This window comes from Pseudopipra pipra, chromosome 12 (genome assembly GCF_036250125.1).
Source record: "Pseudopipra pipra isolate bDixPip1 chromosome 12, bDixPip1.hap1, whole genome shotgun sequence".
Classification (NCBI taxonomy): domain Eukaryota; kingdom Metazoa; phylum Chordata; class Aves; order Passeriformes; family Pipridae; genus Pseudopipra; species Pseudopipra pipra.
This window is the reverse complement of record NC_087560.1, coordinates 6,427,419-6,445,834: the sequence shown is the minus strand read 5'-3', so window position 1 is coordinate 6,445,834 and position 18,416 is coordinate 6,427,419. Positions and strand designations below refer to the sequence as shown.

At 39.6% G+C, this 18,416-nt stretch overlaps 1 protein-coding gene across 1 annotated transcript in view; it reads right to left on the bottom strand.

The window, feature by feature from the left end:
• Positions 1 to 18,416, bottom strand: part of THSD4 (thrombospondin type 1 domain containing 4) — a 279,492-nt gene that overhangs the window by 242,633 nt on the left and 18,443 nt on the right. The window contains exons 2-3 of the mRNA XM_064668708.1: positions 16,699 to 16,806; positions 12,836 to 12,905 (exon numbers count right to left, since the gene is read on the bottom strand). Coding sequence (XP_064524778.1) covers positions 12,836 to 12,905; positions 16,699 to 16,727 — 99 coding nt within the window. The 5' untranslated portion in view covers positions 16,728 to 16,806. The remainder of the gene's footprint in view (positions 1 to 12,835; positions 12,906 to 16,698; positions 16,807 to 18,416) is intronic.

The following is an 18,416-nucleotide window of genomic DNA, read 5'->3' as shown; positions in this document are numbered from 1 at the left end:
AGTAACAGAACACCACTGGCTTACGATCTGACCAACTAACCAAGCTGTTCTTCAGTTTGTGATTTTTTACAGTAAATATTCACTGCTCATACTTACACTGCACATTAATGTGGTTTTCCCTCAGATATAAAATGGGAACAGCTACACACAGGAACACTATCTGGTCTGAACCCACTCTGAAGCAAAATTTATTTATTTTAAAACCAGCAGTCCTTTGTAATCAAACAAATGATGTTTCACTTGTTTAGACTATTTCTTAATCATTTCTATAATGGTTCAGTACACCTGTTTTTTTAAAATGCCAAAGACACTCATGCAGGGAACAACTAAAAACCATTAGTCTGTAAGATAACTCAAGTTACCACTAACATAAGAAATATGTCATTATACAGAAACAGAAGGTGATATAACAGTGACAAGTGTCAACTTGCTGCAGAGAGAACTTTCTGGCTGCCAAACTTCACTGCAGCAATGAATTGATTCAGATAAAATGATACTTTATATGACTGAAGGAAATCTAAAGTAATTTCACATCCTTTAATCTTCACAGTAAAAGAGGTCTAGACACGGTACAAAAAGGTTTAATCTAGCTAATTATGTAAGAACATAACAATAAAACTAATAAAAAAGTAATATTATAATGTCTTGTACTGATGTACAAACTCATCAGTACTACTTAGCTATAAGATGACAAAATTCTGAGATGGGAATTTTTGGTAGCAAATCAGGTTATGCACTTTTATTTTTAATGAAGGTCCCTGTTTTCTTACTTTAAGATGTGGGCTACAGATGAGTCTTTAGAGGACATGACGTGATTAATGGTATAATCTACACAGCAAATCTACTATGAAAGACTGAATAAATTGAAGCTGCTCGGATTTAGGAATGGAAAACAGAGGGGACAATAATGAGTCTTCCAAACAGTTAACATAAATAAATACAAGGAGCTGTTCCTTTTCTCTTTGCAGCAAACTGTTCTTGCTGTGGTCAACACACAACAGTGGACTCAAAGTTTACCAAAGGTGACCTAAATTAGCCAGTAAGGAAAACTACTTCAGCAGAAAGGCAAACAAAGCAGGGGAACAGATTGACTGAGGAGATCCTGGCAGCACTGAGGCCAATCCCAAAGCTCTGCCAGGCAAAGCCCTTCCACAGGACTCACAGGCCACTTCCCTTCCTTTGGTCCTGGGATTTCCACCACAGCCCTACGATACAGCCAAGAAATTCCAGGTAGCTACAGGAGACAGCTCAAGTATTTCAGAACATTTCAGAAACACCACATATTCAGAGACTCCTGACACTAACTCCCTCTTCCTCTTGCTTTAAAAACTACCCATTATAAGCACACTTTCTGAAGGGAAGAGTTTGAGCCTGCACTGGGGAACAAGTGAAACACAAACTGAACTTCTCTTGCCAAGTTAACTAATTTCTTTAATAGAATCACATAGCCTGCAAAAAGGGAGAGATAACTAACCCATTTAATCTACTTTCCCATAATTCATGACCAGTCCCTTCTCTGGGTGACCTATTAATATTCATTCTAACTATAAATGCACCATCAAAAAGATTTCTATCTACTGCAAATTAATCAACAACCAAACATTTTGCTCTACAAACTCAATTTATTTTCCCCCTTAGTTTCCCCCTTTCTTTCTTCCCTGTATACACTTCAGTTATTTGGCAGGACTATGTGCAGCTGTACAATAAACAGTGCAAAGAAAAGTAAGAGAAGCTCCCAGTTGTGCAAGTGCTTGCAATTCCTACACCTGCACTAACTCCTATTAACCTGCTGTCAAAAATTCTTTATAATGATTGTTATGCACCAAGTATCTTCCAGTCTCCCACTTTTCCAACAGTAAGTAGCAAACTGAATCAAGGCAGGATTTTTAGCAGGGTAGTTGCAGTGTCACCCCTTCCTTTACACATCAGCTCTGCATCCCCTTCTGGTTTTCCCCCAGTCTTCTTGTATTTTGCTACTTTTCCACACAGGAGCTGCATTATATCCAGGTTTTATTCTAAGAGCTTGTTGGGGTTTTTTTTGCAAAAACACACTGAATTAAACATGCTGCCAGTAAGTTGATGTAGACGACATTTTAAGTAGAAAACCAGTTTATCTCAAATTCCTGTAATTCAGCACTAACTCTGATCCTGAATCAAAAATTGCAGCAAAAATTAAAAGAACACTGACTGTAGAAATGCAGTGCAAATTTCTAATACTGTCTCTGTCAGAATCTAGAAATAAGATCCACATCCTGGGATTTCAGCAGCAGTTGTTGTAACCATACTACGCAAGAATGTCCCTGAAGAGGAAACGTCACTTGAACTGAAAGCCACAAATACTTAAAACTGAAGTTGTTGTGCAGGAGCACAATGGCAGAGACTGCAGTACTGACCTGACAAACACTGATTTTAAATACTGTAGGATACTTCATCCATTAAACCACAGCTTACATACAAATTAACTGTTCAGAAAAGCAGGGGGGACAAGTGGATGAATCAGAGGCCCATCTACAGTATAGTACAGAACAGTGCTATGTTTCTGACTGTGTGGAACAAGCAAAGATTTAGGGAACAGTGTAAGAACCAGGGCACATTAAGAGACATCCACAGACCCTCTGCTTCCAGCTAATCACTAATTTCAGGGCTTCCTTCAGCTAAACACCATATTGCAATTCTTTTTCATAACCACCACTGGACCTATTCTGCATGAATACAATTAATACCCTTTTTAGCATATTTTTAATCTTGGCTTCCAAAAGATTGTGCATTTTAAATTGAAAAAGTGGTTCTCTTACCTCTGGTTATACCTGCAGCCTGACAATTTCGTTGTGTCTCCCAAATTACTTTCTTGGTGATAAACGAAGAATGATCATTCTGTATTCTCCTCCACCACACCAGGATGTTTGATTTGCAATTGCTAACACAACCCACTTCCAGGATCTCTTTCTGGAATTCAGCAGTCCTAATCTGTCCAGTCTCTTTTTGTATGGAATTCCTCATTCTCAGCACCTTCTCCACTCCTGCATTCTTACACGGGTGTGCAATGCTGCACACAGTACTCCAAATGTGAACTAATGATGGAATTTCACAGTAATAATGATTATAATGCTTAGTGACAGTACATACATTTTAGCCAGCTACATAATTAAGCTGCTATAACCACAGCCAATGTTACTAAGTATTCTGCAGATACTAAGCATGTTATAGCAATCCAGATTTAAAACTGAAAAAGGATACAAGGCAATGGAAAGCTTTAAACTTGGAGATATCTAAACCAAATCAGACATTTCAGGTCTTTTTTTTTTTTTCCAATTTCAGTTTAGATACAATAATATTATATTTCATAGATTTAATTTCTAACATGTCATCCAGTAATTCTTTTTCTGGTTAAATGCCCAGAATGTAAATGGATTCATGAACTAATTAATTACATCATATTCATAAATATACATCTGAAAGGGATATAACAGACATGCATGTATGTTCCACAAAGCTTTACAGTATTATTTTCACCCAAAGGCATGAAATTGTATCCAGAAGAACATTTTATCACCTGCTCAGAAAAACACTACCAATGGTGTTCCCTCAGTTAAATCACATCCATGTCCCGGACACAGAGCAGAATTAGCAGAAGCCAGTGTGTAATTTCTTATTTGCAGCTCCTACTGCCCTATCTGTCCTGTACCTCCAGAGCAAAGAGCTCCAGTTCTGTTCATATCCCCCAACACCCTTCAGGCATTTTTTCATTGTCTCTTCCATGGTCCTTCTCATGCCAGGACAACCCACGCTGTGACACCAAGCTGTCCCCATCACTATTAATGGGGTATCAAGGCACTTGGAAAACATGACCTCCTCATTTATTCCATTACTCCAGGGTCACACCTCCTTTATTTTATAGTTCTGACTGATTAAAGGTTTCACTAGGGCACAGCCTGTCACAAAAGATATGCAGGCAGCTTTTATCACAGCCAGGCTCGGCCTGACTGAGGATTCAGAACACCAGTAAAATAGGATATTGTTACTATTTAAAATGCATATGTCACGTCTGGGATGTGAGGAACACAGTATTCCTCATTCACCTTCAATTATTATATAAGTGATCAAAGAACAAGCCACAAAGTAAGAGCTGGACTTTGCCTTCTTAAAATTTCAGGAGTGTGAACACAAAAGCAGGCAGAGTCCCAGAAAGGAGACCTGAACTGCTGCTGAGAGCAGAGCATGCCAAATTCTCAATGAGCTGGGGAAATGATAGTTTAGTTTTAGAACCTGTTCAAGTGTAACATTATTGTATTTCCCTGCCAGTGTTGTAAACACATCTATGGAACTCGTTTAATTCCTTCACCAGTCTAAGCATCTTAAAGGCATGTTCTTCCAATATTAGCTCAGCTGATTTCCAATAAAGACCATACCTATAAAGCCATGATAATTTCCCAGCAGAAAGTCTTTACAGTCCACTTTACACATGTTCATTTGAAACAACCATATTTTTTATGTCTTTTATAAGAAAGATGTGGAACTTTAGTGGTTTGATAAAAAACAATCTACCAAAAAAAACCCCTAAAAGTTGCAGATAACTTCTCGGATCTCTCAAGACTGGCAGAAAAACGGGGCAGGGGCCAAACAAAACATCATGACACAATGTGTACATGTCTGCCTGGTTAGTGTGCTCAGCTATTTTAATCCTTCAGTGCATTTTGGAAGCCTTTAATCAGAGAAGTAGTAAACCATTTGAATTTTACAGTACGTGGTAAGTGTAAATATTACCAGCTTAAACGATTTAGGTTTCCGTTCTTTGTATAAAATCTCTGTCTGAACATCTGTGCCTGGGAAGATTAAAGGGCTAAAAAGCCTGGAAATAGAAGACCTTTGTATTCACAAATCACTGAAGGGAGTTACAATGCCTGGACAGCTTCACTGCCCCTTCAACCAACTTTGACCACATCTGAAGAAACTTTCACATTATTTGAATAGTCTAGAAAGTAAACAGTTCTGGAAAAAGTCAGGACAGTTTTTGTGCCAGCAAAGCTCGAAGCTTCCCCCAAGTCTGGCTACTTTTTTTCACACCAAGACCACCTCCATTGCACTCTGGGAGCCCAGTGTTTTGAGGGAGAGGTTTCTTCCCATTTTTCTGTGAGACCATTAAGTGTTTTCAAGTGACAGATGGCTCACTCCTGACCTCACTTCTACCAGTTCCACACAACCACTCCTTATCAACAGTAGGATTGCTTCTCATTTACAGGAAGGTAAAGACGATAAGCATCAGGCCCTCACTATATCACAAACTAGGCTTCTTTATTTTTTAAAAGATTCCCTCATCATTAACTATCACTTGTGGTCCAAGTCACTCAGCTTGCACTACCCTTGGCCTCCTCCAAGTCAGTCATCTACAGTTGTGACAAAGTTGTTGCCATTCTATCATATTTCTACACTTAGAAAAATTCTTTGGGATCCACATGTGGTGGAAATACACATTTGATGTGTTCAGTAACAGACATATCACATCCTCAGATGTCTCAGTGAGTCACCCACCCATCACTCCAGCAGCAGAGAGGACAAGCTGTCATAAAACAGAAGGCAACATTCCCTAACAAAAGAACTCAACTGTGAATCCAAAAAGCTTCTCATCTTTATCATCACTCTGATCCACAGCTTGGACAGAATGCAATACTGCTCTGAAAGAAGATGAGAAGCTCATCTATGACCCTGTAAGCTCACCTGCTCTGGAATCCAAATGGAATTAAGATATTTTCTTTTTTTTTTCCCAGAGAAACACAGAACTCCTGCTCTGAGATTAAAGAAGTCAGTATTTTTTAATTTAAAAATTAAAAAAAATATCAGTGGTCCATGATAAAGCAGGTTAAAAATAACAAAACCAATGGCCTTGATTTTTCAAAGAGTGTATTCACATAAAATAATGTTTCCCTATCCTGCCTCCTTTCCCCAAACAAAGAAGAATTTTATTCCCTAACCACTTTAATCTACACCATCAAGGACAGGGAATTAGTAGGCAGAAATAGGAAGAAAATTCTTTCAGCTGCTGTTGTAAATATTCTGTTGCACTAAAAGGCTAATTTTAAAGAAAAAGTCTTGTCATGGACTAAATCACCTCTCCTGTTTCCTGAAGGTCACTGCAATTAGAACATCATTAGCTAGAAAGACTATTTTACCAAAGTTTTTGAATGGAACAGCATGTATATCTACACAGTTAAAATGCAGCAGCCGTGCTGAAGGCAAGCAAATGTACTGCCCAGTGGAATGTGGCCTCCCTTTGAGTTGGAGGCGTCCTGTGGAACTGATGTGTATGTAAATACCATCATAATGGACAGCAGGTATCCTATAAACAAGAAAAACATTACAGGGAGAAGAAGTGTGACACCTGTACCCGTTTGTTGCACAGGGAGGAAACAGCAGCTCTGTGCAGACCCAGGGTGACTGAGCCGCTCTAGGAAAGTTCAGTTTCGTGTGCACAGCCCAGCAGGACAGACCCAGGAACTGTCTCACAGGTCTGTCAGCAGTCCCAGCTCAGCCAGCCCTGACACATTACACAGCTCAGTCCCCACTGCCCTCAGGGCAGAGCTTTACCCTTCCTGGACTGCAGGGAGGAACAGGCCTTCCCTACGGCCTTCTGCTTCCAAGGATGGGGAAAAGCAAAGTGGGGACCAGCTGTGGTGGAGATCCCACAGGACTCCTGAGAGCTATTAGGCTTTAGCTTTAGCCCTGATGTCTTGGCCAAAAGCCAGGCTTAGACATTAACTACTTTGTCTAACTCCAATTTCCTCCAGTGTTTCAAGGCTATAGATTTGCTTCACGCTCCACACTGTCCTCTGTCACAGTGTGTTCAGATGGCTTGGGCAGCTGCATCCCCTCCAGTGAACACAACAGTGACTTTTATGGAGTGTGGTACACCATGGGGCAGAACAACAATGGAAATGAAGAAACATTGTCATCCACTGTCACTATTACAATATAAATGAAAGTGTTGGATCTCATTCATACACAGAATTTCCTATATGAATCCTAAACACTACATCACAGATTTAGTAACCCAATTCTTGTCACTTGAAACAGTACTCAAAGTTATCACCCTCTTTGCACACTCTCCCTTTACCTTCCCACTTACAGCTCCATCACCCACTTCCTACAGCCCAGCAGAAGGAATTATTCCTCCCATTTTAAGCCTTTTGCAGCAGTGCAGTGTACTGGAGCAGGCCAGCCAGACTGTCCAAGAAAGCAAAGATGGAAAGACACAAAGATGAAAATAAACCCGTGGTGTATTTCGTGACCAAACTCGTCTCCTTGCTTTTGCCCCTCAAAGTAAGCAGTCCAATAAACCTAAGAATATGTCAGAATTCCTTTAAGTCTTAGCATTTCATTTTACTTGTCACATATAAATATTCCATTCCTAGGACAAACTTCAGGAAGGTACATGACTGCCAGGAAAAAGGTCTATCCTATAGCAAATAAATGTAATGTAAAGCAATTTTAAAACTCTCCTTAAAGGGCATGGGAGCAGGCAAGCAGGGAAATTAAGTATTTTTAATCAATCATCTTGTCCTGAAGCAAAGGGAAAGTGCAGAGAACCCTCACACAGTTAACCCACAGGGACATACTAATTTGTTTAAATGAACTTCTGATAAACTCATAACTCAATTTCATGTATTCTGCCAGTAAAATCAATACACTGCTACTATATGGTGGAGAAAAAGGAAAACAGAGAAAGGTGAAAAAGGCAAAGAGAGGTAACTCAGAAGCTACTCCTTCTAGAGGTAGGGAATACTTGTGTGTCTACTGAAAAGAAACCAAAAAAATACCAACCCACTCCTCCAGGCAAACCAGAAAACGTCACCCTCTCCAAAACCCATTCTACTACAGCTGGGTAAACTGCTCTGAAGTAGATGTTAATTGTAGAAATTCCCTTTTATGAACTGAACTGCTATTTGAGTAATGTGGGGGCTTGGCCATTACACTGCATTGCTGCTCAGGCTCCATTCCCACAAGGAGCTGAACTGCTCTAACTGCTCACCATGACCAAAGGAGGGACCTTGGTCACTTTTTCCTCCCCCCTGTTCCTCTCTTTTCCCTCAGCTTTTGCTCCTCTTTTGTTCCTTATTTCTCTTGACTTAGCAGTGATGACCCCTCAACAAGCATAATTGAATCCAATACAAGAGAGGGGAAAAAAAAACCCACAAAAAACCCCAACCACACACATCTTAAAGCATATTAATCTCAAAATTTTGTGGGAAGTATAGTCACATTCACTTAATAAATAGCTGCTTTTCCTAGAGACATTGTGTGTCTGATAGCAAGGTAAAAAACCTGCTTTATTTCTTCTTTAATTTAGAGCCAGCATAAAGGAATTATATTGAGCCCAACAGGCTCAAAATTCTTCAACAGTAGGGTAGTGTCCCAACCAAAAACTTGTAAAAATAAATCCTGACACTGCTTCCAGACACTGAAAATCAGCTTTAGATACTGTAGCTCCATTGAAGTCAATATTCATCTACAACTGAGTGACAAAAAAGATATGCATAACTTCAAAGCAAGTCCATTGCTTCAATGCTACCATTTAGTACCATAACTGAGATGTTCAAACAATGCAATATTTATGTCAGAAATTTCATTTGGACAGACTTTGCTACTATTTACATTATCAGTTTTACTAAAATGAACACAGCATAGATATAACCACAGCTTACTGTCTTAACACAGCAACACGTGATTAGTCAAAAATCCAGCCAGGAATGACTTCTGTAAAATTGGGAATAGAGACTTCAGTGGTTGTCTAGGAGAAGGAGTGCTATGTTTTATAGTTTGAACAGTCACTTAATCAGTGTGACACTCATCAGACAAGGTTAAATCTCGATACAATAAGCACGGGGAAGGAGAACAGAGAGTGTCATGAGCAGCAGGAGGGTTGTTCATATGTCCAGCACTGATGGACAAGGAAAGTTAATCATTCAAATATTAAGAAAGATTTCAGTTTAACCAGCTGCAGAGAGCTTGGCTCATTTTAAAACGCAATCTGGTTTCACAAAACATTTCCCCCTTTTTTCCTACTATTGACAAGTATTTTGGCCTTACAGGAGTACACTTGATAATACAAATTCTATACTATGAATGAGGAATAAATACGTTAGATCATGAAAAAAAAGCTTCTAACCAACACTATAACCCGTTTCCAACAAGAAACCGTAAGAGTCTTTTGCATAAAAATTTTCATTTCTATCTAACAAACATACCATATTTAATGTATTTGAATTACTGTACAAACCTGTGCCATTTACAGAGAAGGGATTAACAGAGTAGTACCCTAAACTCAGATATAGGAAGATACAAGGATGCTCTTTCAGTTTTTGTGCAGTTCTGACAGCAGAGACAGCATTGTTTAAAGTAAATAAACACAAAAGCTATTTCTATATAAAAATCAGGTAGCCAGGTATTTCTGAAACTAGAAACTCTGTACTGGTAAATTCTGACTTTGTATGTCAGACAAGCTTCCAAGACTGTCATTTAAAAATTATAAGGTCTAAAAGCAGAAAACATTCCCCAGTCAAATGTTTTCCCACAACTTTCCCATTTGGTTCTGTCATCTCCCCAAGTCTTAATTCCACTATCTGCACTTCCCTGCTAGGGAAGTAATTTGGCTCATTCTTCCAGCTAACAGTCCCATGCTGTCATGCCAGAAACAGATTTTTGTGTGTGCATCTGAGGAAGCAACCTGCTGAGTTCTGCTCTTCCAGAATCTGTTGATGCAATTCTTCTTAAAATTAAAAAATATTAAAAAAAAATGCTGCTTGATAAGATAAAATTCTTTCTTCATGTTAAGCTCCTAAACATATATCACTAAGTCAAGAGTAGCCAAATGGTACTTTAAACAGTTCTAATACACTGAAGCTAAATAAAAAACTCCTACAACTATGAGTTAGGAAACTACAAATAGATTTTTGTTAAAAAATCTACAGTAAGTAAGCTTCTCTGAAACTAGTGTGACTTTAAACAAAGAAGAAACAAAAGCTTAAAAACTAGCAAGATTTAAAAAAAAACCAACCAAACAAAACAAAACAAAAAAAAAACCAGCCCAGAACACAGTATTTCCTGATGGTTTTAAGCACACTCAAGTCCTGAAAGAACAACATCTCAGCTGAACTGTGGGTGTGTAGGAGTTACAGTGGATTTCCATCAACTGCTTTGGGGATTGTCCTGGGTTTTACTTCATTTTCCCAAAAGTTTTACTGTAAGAAAAACATCTAGACTATTTGGAAATATTTTAACAAATTACTCAGCCAAATACCCAAGTCCAATTCTCTGATTTTATTTCCCTGTCCACAGCTTTCAGAGGAAAAATATCCATATGCAGGGTGCACAAGGCATAATCCATATTCTCCAATACTGCAGGTTAAAGCATCAGTCATGCACACATTCTTAACTTTTAGCTGCAAAATCAACACACAATAAGGACTGGGATATGGTCTAATGTTTCATTAGACTTCAGCAGTAGTTATTTAGTTTCCACATTCTGTACCCTCTGAGTGTGTATATGGCAGTTACCAAACACCACTTTTGTTATTCACTATTTTGTTAAAATGGCATTTTGTTCATCAAATCCCTGTCTCCTCCTCTCCCTTCCTTCCTGAAAAATCTGACCTACTCTCACATGGAAGGAACTCTGCCAGACAGCAGAGACATCCACCCAGAAACACTCAGGAGATGCTGCCTGGGGATGCCAGCACACACGTGTCCAGTTAACTGCAGGAAAAGAATGGAAAGAACTTCCAGAGTTACAAAGCTGGGAACCCACACCCCGTTAGAAACACGTCCTTCAGAGCTGCCAACAGCCCCTCTAGTCTGGAGCTGACAGGTGGGCCAGAAGGCTTGTGAAAAGTTTAACAAATACAGACTTCAAGACTAAACACAGTTTGGCACGAAGAGAATCCTCTCAGTGGTGTAAGAGCTCAGACTGACAGGCAGCCTCGGAGCCCGTGTGAGACCGTCCCCAGGAAACTTGTGCCTCTCTTGTTTGCAGCACAAAGCAGGGCTCCAAGGTGGTTACCATGCCCCTAAGTCCCTTTAACTAGAACAGAACACACTCCAGACCCGTGGCATTTCTCATTCAACTGAAAACAAAGAATCTGATTTTATCTAAATTAATTCCGGGGCTTCCCAGAATGAAGCAATTGTTTCTCTGAGTTACTCTATTTTAGTTAGTAGATTTATTCCCCCTAAAGCTATTTGGAAGCTGGATTGCAGCATCTCTCCACTGTCAGTGTTACAAAAGAATGTCTAATCAGGCAGAGCACTGAAAGCAGAACAGCAGCATGACCATCTCAGCTGCAGGACAAAAGAGAAGAGATGTAAGATAGGCAGGAATACTGTGTTGTAGAGCAGTTAAGAACAGAGCCCCTGGACAGCTTGTGCAGACTGGACAGTGCCAGTTTGAGACTGCATCACTACTGACCTCATTTAACTTGTCTTACAATTAGGCTGCACAAGGAGTTCCTGTGTTCTTCAGGAACTGTGACTATCAGATGCCTTCAGGTTTCTAGTCCATAACTATGAGGCTATTGCCCAAAAAATGTTTTACCCTAAAGACAGCATAAAAAAAAGGAAACCCAGAAAACGTGCCTTTTATCTCCTTTTAAAAGTACAGTTTATTAAAAAAAAATGCACCTTGCATTATTATTTAAAAGTCTATATTAAAAAGAAAACATGTTTTTAAATAGGTTATTTGATACCTTTAATAAGGTTGTGTTTGAATATCAACTAAGAAATGAGAACACTGATATAAGGTCACAGTCCATAAAGAGACAGAACAGCATTCAAGGGGTTTCACCTCAGGTCTCTGGCAGGATCACAAACACCTGCACATCATTCCTGACAAACATTTGTTCAACACATTCAGAGAGACCTCCATCATGGAAATTCTAAATATTATCCCATCAATATCATCTATTCTTTATATCCTTACCATGAGAAGTTTTTTCTAACATCAAACCTAAGTTTCCCTTGCCTCAGTTTAAATCTATTTCTTCTCATCTGCTCCACAAGACAGAAAGAATAGCCTTCTCTTTAGCACTCTAAGTATTTCAAGATTATATCTGCCTCTGCCACCAGTCTTCTAATGTTTAGAATAAAAAATCTGAATTCATTTAAACTTCCCTCAGAGGTAAGATTTTAAAATCTCCTGAGGATAGTCATTGCTGGTCTGTGTTCCTCTCCAAAATGTCCACTACTTTCCTGCAAAGCAGTGCAAAACCCCGGTGCTGCAGCCCAGATGTCAGCAGTGCTGAGCAGGAGGGAAGGGTGCAGGCTGCAAACCCCTTAGAGACGCCCTGGGAGTGAACCAAGGAGTGAACCATTCACAGGAGCACAACAGGAAACTTCAGCAGCTTCCAGCTCCAATCCCTACCAATGGAAATCTGGCAACAGAGTGGGGTTTGGGTCCAGCTTCTGTTCCAGACATTTCTGTCCCTGTAATGGAATGAACTACCTGTGAGCAACTGGGTGGTTCTCCAATCACTCCACGTCTGAGTGCTGCTCTCACTGACAAGAATTCTTTTTCCCTTGTGTGTCACATGATGAAAATGCTCCAAAGCTTCAGTAACTATGTGTGACTTACAACACTCCATACAATTACTCAGCTAATTAACCATGATGAGCCTCTTTCAACCAAGTATAATTTATAAAAATAAAAAGAAACAACCCCCCCACACACACACAAAACGGAAGGCAATTATTGCCAGAACTTTATTCAGATTGCATTGCTGTACACACCTTACTCTAGTGTTTTCTACTGTTATCTTTAAGTATACAAGATCTGAATGTTTCTAATGCTTACCTTTCTGTGTTCAATTGAAGGCTGTGGGATGACAAACTGAAATCCCAACACTGCAAGGGAACTGAGAAGTCTGAAAAGGCAAACAGTGGAACAGAACATATAAATACCACTAATACAAACTGCACATCTACAACCTATTTACAGGGTTCATACTGCAAGAAAATATTTAGATACTTGAAAACCATTACTAACCAAAGCAGACTCACTAAACTATATGAAATGTCCTGATGACATTCTATTCACAGCAGACAGTACCAGGGCCGTACATAGAAAGTGCACCAAGTAGAATCCATTGACAGTATTTCACATAACTCCATGTTGAAATTAAAATATTCTTGGCCGGGCATATTTTAACACCTCAGCATTCAGTGTCAGACTGACATATGCTTTGCAAGTTTTCTAAAGTGTTAAGTAAGAATTCACCCATCTGTGGACTAGGTCTGCTTCTAGCTCTGGCTCCTCGCTTTGCAGATGAACATCCCACCTCCAGCACGCAGGAAACATGGAGAAATAGGTTCTTCCCCAGCTGCCTAACACTTGTGAAAATTGAATAACCTAATGAGCACAGAAGGTGGAAAGCAGCAGACACAGCCCACCAGAGACTCAGGATAAGCAGCCAAGCATCACCCCAGTCACCACATCTTCAGTCTGAAAGGAGTCATAACGGGAACCAAGCCCAAAAAAACTCTGTTCTGTCAAGCCTCACCCCCATAATGACTCCTACGAGCCTGTTACAAGTTAGGCACAGTTAGCTCAGTCTTTTGTTTGCCATAATTTGCAATGGGGACTGGTTTGCCCCCTTCTAACAAGCCACTCCATAAGAAAACGTGGACAGGTATGAGAAACAGGATCAAGGTATCTTTATTTCTACCAGGAATTTGACTTTTCAGTCTACAAAGAGTATGTTTCAGACCCTCTCTAAAGGGGAAAGCTGCTAATGATTTGCTGAATTTCAATGCAGAAGTAAAACTGATGGATTTGGACACAGAATACATCTGCAAACTAATGGACCAGACAAAATCCAGCTGTGTTTCCTACTCACAGCTCCCTCCTTTGCTCCCTACACAGTAACTCTTTAAATATTTCTCATTGTTTCAGGTATTTGCTGAGACAAACCTCCTAAACAGAAAGGGCTTTTTTTAATACTAAGCACTGCATTACCACCAATACAAACATTCTTCTACTAGGGAGAACGTTTTTCTTGAGTTTTCTGCTTGTCCTTGCCAACATACTGCAAAAGGAACCAGTAGGCAAGTATTGATTGCACATGGCCTATCATCACCTCATCATCTATGGCCCTCTCTCTCAAAGCAATAAACCAATTAAAGGCAAGAAAAAGTCATTACTTCTTTACTGCCACGTCAATTTGGGGGGGGGGGGAAGCAGCACTTTAAAAAGTGTGTTAGAAGGAAGTATTATATTGCACAAAGCTATGATAAAACAAAATACTGAGGAGGTGGCTGAAATTAGAGCCAGCATAAGGCACTACAAAGAAATCACTCAGAACATGCAGTTCAGAGCAGGGCCCAATCACATAAGGGTAGATGGAAGCCAAAGGCACGAATGAATAAACTGATCTGCAAATCCCACCTGAAATCAAAGGAAATATCAGAATTCAGACCTCCAAACTGCAAAATGACAGCATCAAGTCTGTCTTCAGCTTCACTTTTCCAAGTGCTCAAGTGATCTCCTCACTCTTCTCAATGAAAAATGACAAGCATCTAAGTAGGTGGAGTGCAGCCTGTGACAGGCCCAGCCCACATCCTCTGCAAATTATATTTAACTTCCTTTTCAGAATCTCCCTACCTGATCCCTGCTCCCTTATGGCTTCTACTCCCTATAATCCCTCAGAGCATGTGAAAGAAAGTTCAAATCTGCAAAAGGAAATGAATGCTTTCACCCTCAACAGGACAGTCAGTCTGACTGACTACAGATTTCCATGTGTAAATTCTTCTGAAATCATGCACAAGGTTGTGAGTTCTGAACTGAATGAGAGCTGTAATCTTCAAAGCAAATTACTTACCAGATTAAAGTTCTCAGTTCTAAAATGTAAACTTGTAGTGTATGTGTGATTACTCCGTGCCAAACCTCTCCTGGCCATTCTTTAAGGAATAACCCTCTATATGTTTGTGGCTCAAGGACAATAAAGCTATTTTTTAAATTTGCTTCTGTATCTGCAGTTGGATCTGCCAGAAACAATGGTATCAACCTACTATTCCAAACACACAGGAAATTTGCCAGGAATACTTAAGCTATCCTGAGGCAAGCCTCTAGCTTAAATCAGTGTGTGGCAATTTAAGTTTTTTAATGTTATTTCCCTCAGCAGCTTGCTTTGGCTAACTTCTCCACACTAGGCTTTTTTATTGTCATGCTTGACTAACCTCAGGCCTCCCAGGCAAAAAGAATAGGCTTCTCCAATTTCAGTGGGTTTGATTCAGGTATTCTTACAATGCAAAAACAGCCAAAAAGAACAAGTGCTCCTCAAAACAAGGCAAAACTTTCCAAGTATCCAGGAACAGGTGAGGTACCAATTGCAGCTGATCCATGGCTGTGTAACTCAGGCCTCTGTAAGAACCCTCTGTAAGAACATAAGGCACTTGGGAGCCAAGCACCTGATTTGAAGCAAAGTCAGGCTTTAAACTGTCCATCTATCCAAGTTACAAAGAGCAAACTTGCTCACATTCTTTTTCTGGCAATGCCAATTTCTCTTTAACTGGGGGAGAAGGGGAGGCAAAAAGCACAAAGCAAAACAATATTAGGTCTACTGTAGGAGTAGCAAGAAAAAGTTTGCTAATTAACACCTCATTTAGGAACACCTCATTGAGAAACACCTCTCAGAGTTCTTCCTTGTCATTGCAGTGAGTATTAGCTCTGCAGGAATGAAGCTGGAGGTACCAAAACAGATCTCTCACCTGGCTGCTGTTCTTTAGTAGTTGTATTTTATGAAGGAACATAATGGCCAACTGTGGATCGTTCAGATCCAAGTGAAAGCATTTTAGCCAAGTGATCGGTACTGACTATTGCAGGATGGCTCTTGTCCCATATTCCCAACTTCCTCCCAAGTCTGCAGAGCAGCCTAAGTCTGGGACAGCTTGGGAGGAGCTACACAGGGTGAAATTTCAACAGCAAAGATAACACAGGTCATGTCAACAATACGTGACAGATCCATTTTGATGTGGAATCTGCCCTGGCATATTAGGAGGGGGCCAAAATTGCAATTCAAAGATTGCTGTCCCAAACCCACAAGGAGCAAGGTTAGAACTGAGGTGTTACTGACAGTGTCCCCATCCAAATGCAAGAGCAGGGAGCTGTCATTCCTCGAAGGAGGCCACCTTTTGTTTGTGGAGCCTGCCTGCTCTGAATCTGCTTGCCCAACTACAGAACCGGCCAGACCAGCTTAGAAACAGCTGAATGTTTCCTTTGTTAGGAAGGCTGTTTGAAAGGTCTTTCCTATGTTTGCCCACTGGCAAACTGTTTCAGGAATGCATAATACAAATCCCTGAGTGAATTGCAGCACAGGTACTAAAATGTATAAAACAGTAATTTAAGCCCAGTGATTGTAGTTGTGCAGTCTCATCAAAAAAACAGGCACTTTCCACTAATATTTGCCATCACACTGGCACTCATAAAGAGATGCTCTAAGCATAAACAATCACTGAGAACTTTCTTCTTTCACTATCACCAAAGAATGCTATGTCTGGTATGCATATACTTGAGTATTTGATCCTGGGACAAGATTTTTATTTATCCTCCTATGACGCAGACAATTTAACACCCGAGCAAAAGATAACCAAACTGATATTTACTGCAGTGTGTTAAGAGAACATTAAATAAGATTTTAAATGCTTTATTGCATCACTTACCTCAAAGAAACTATTAAACTGTCTACCATGATCCTTTAATGCAAGGTATCTTGAAGTGAAAAATACCTCTTCACTGTGGTACAGCACAATGCTGATCACACACAAATCCTGCAGAAAGAAGGAAAAACACATTTAAGACTGCTTATTCAGTATTTTCCAGGATATCTACAAAAATGTCTACTGACCTACATTAGTCATCTCTACTTCAATTCTTGGGACTTTACAGCAATTCAAACTGAAAGTCCAGTGTATGTTACATGAACAAACTGTACGCACTCCATTTTTTGCAACAGGACTTCAACGTTGCCAAAGTGCTTTGCAAAAAGACTATGGGACTCAGAAATCTTGATTTGATTCCCAAGGATGCATATCTGGTGTTAAACTTAGTTGCCTTTTCATTCCTGGTATGTCACTTGTATGACAATAAAACAAACAGCTTTATTTGAAGTCTTGTGTTAATAGAATTCATAGAACTGAAACTGGGTTACCAATTTTTAATGTACAGTAATATTATTAATACATCTCTATTTGTGAGCAATGTCAGGATGATTCTTCTGTCAGTGCTCATACTGTTTGCAGAAAAAAACCCAGAAGAGCAGTGCTGTTCCCTCTAGTACAGATGGCAAACCCACCCACAATGAAATTAAATGCCTTGCCCACAGTCATAGAGGAAATCTGGGGTTAAACAGTATTCTGAATATAAATTCAGCTGATCCTTATTTATAAGTACTGTCATTGTATTGTTTGTAAATAATTTTTCAGACATCTGGGAATTTTTCATTTTAGTAAACTTGTAATCATATATTGGACACCTAAAACACACCCGAATTTTCAGGCAGGAAAGCGATCCCTGAAGTAAGGAAATACAATATAAATCAGGAGGGCAGGGGGAGAGTGGCAAGGAGAGAGGAAAAGAGGAAATAAAACACTAACAGAACTGAACTTAAATCCATATATTTCAGGATTTCATCAGTTGTTGTCTGTATCTTGCTATTTACAAGTGGTTACATGTTGAAATGCAGTGGAGTGAACAGAAACAAGAGAACATTGCTTTTCACAGATAAAGAGCTCTCCATTTCTGCCAGACAGCCAGATAAAAATCTACCTAAAACAGGACAAGACTGACAAGAACTTAAGAAATGTGCAGTTAAATAACATACAGATCCCACTGCTAGAAAAATGGGGATTGTTTGCAGGTAACTGGACAAGTTAAATGTTCCCTGCCCACCCCTAAAAGCTGAAGAACAACAAATTTGGTTTAGGAAATCACCAAATACTTGCAACAGCTTCAAAAGAACTTTTTTTATTTATTATTTTTAATTCTGGAATTGTTTAGTTCATTAAATGGAAGGCATTAAAAGTTGAAAACTTAGGAAAGTGTCACGACAAAAGTTCTGTGTGCAACAGGTCTGAGTCAGTCCTGAGGATGAAAGCACTAAGGCTCAGCTAAACCTCATCCTCTCCTTCACAGCTGCCAGCAGATCTAGGAGCCTTTCTCACACTTATTCACCGTTTTCACCACTTAACATTGTAAAATCGTTTTTTATGAGATGGGCAGCACTTCTGAAAACTGATTTTTAGTCTGGATCTTCTGCAACACTTTACACCATTTGAGATTTAAGCACCTAGGTTCAGTAAAAGCTCCGTTCCTTTAAACCTTAGGCAAGTCCACACCTACAGCACCAACACAAGGCATTTAGACAGATCCCCTCAGACAG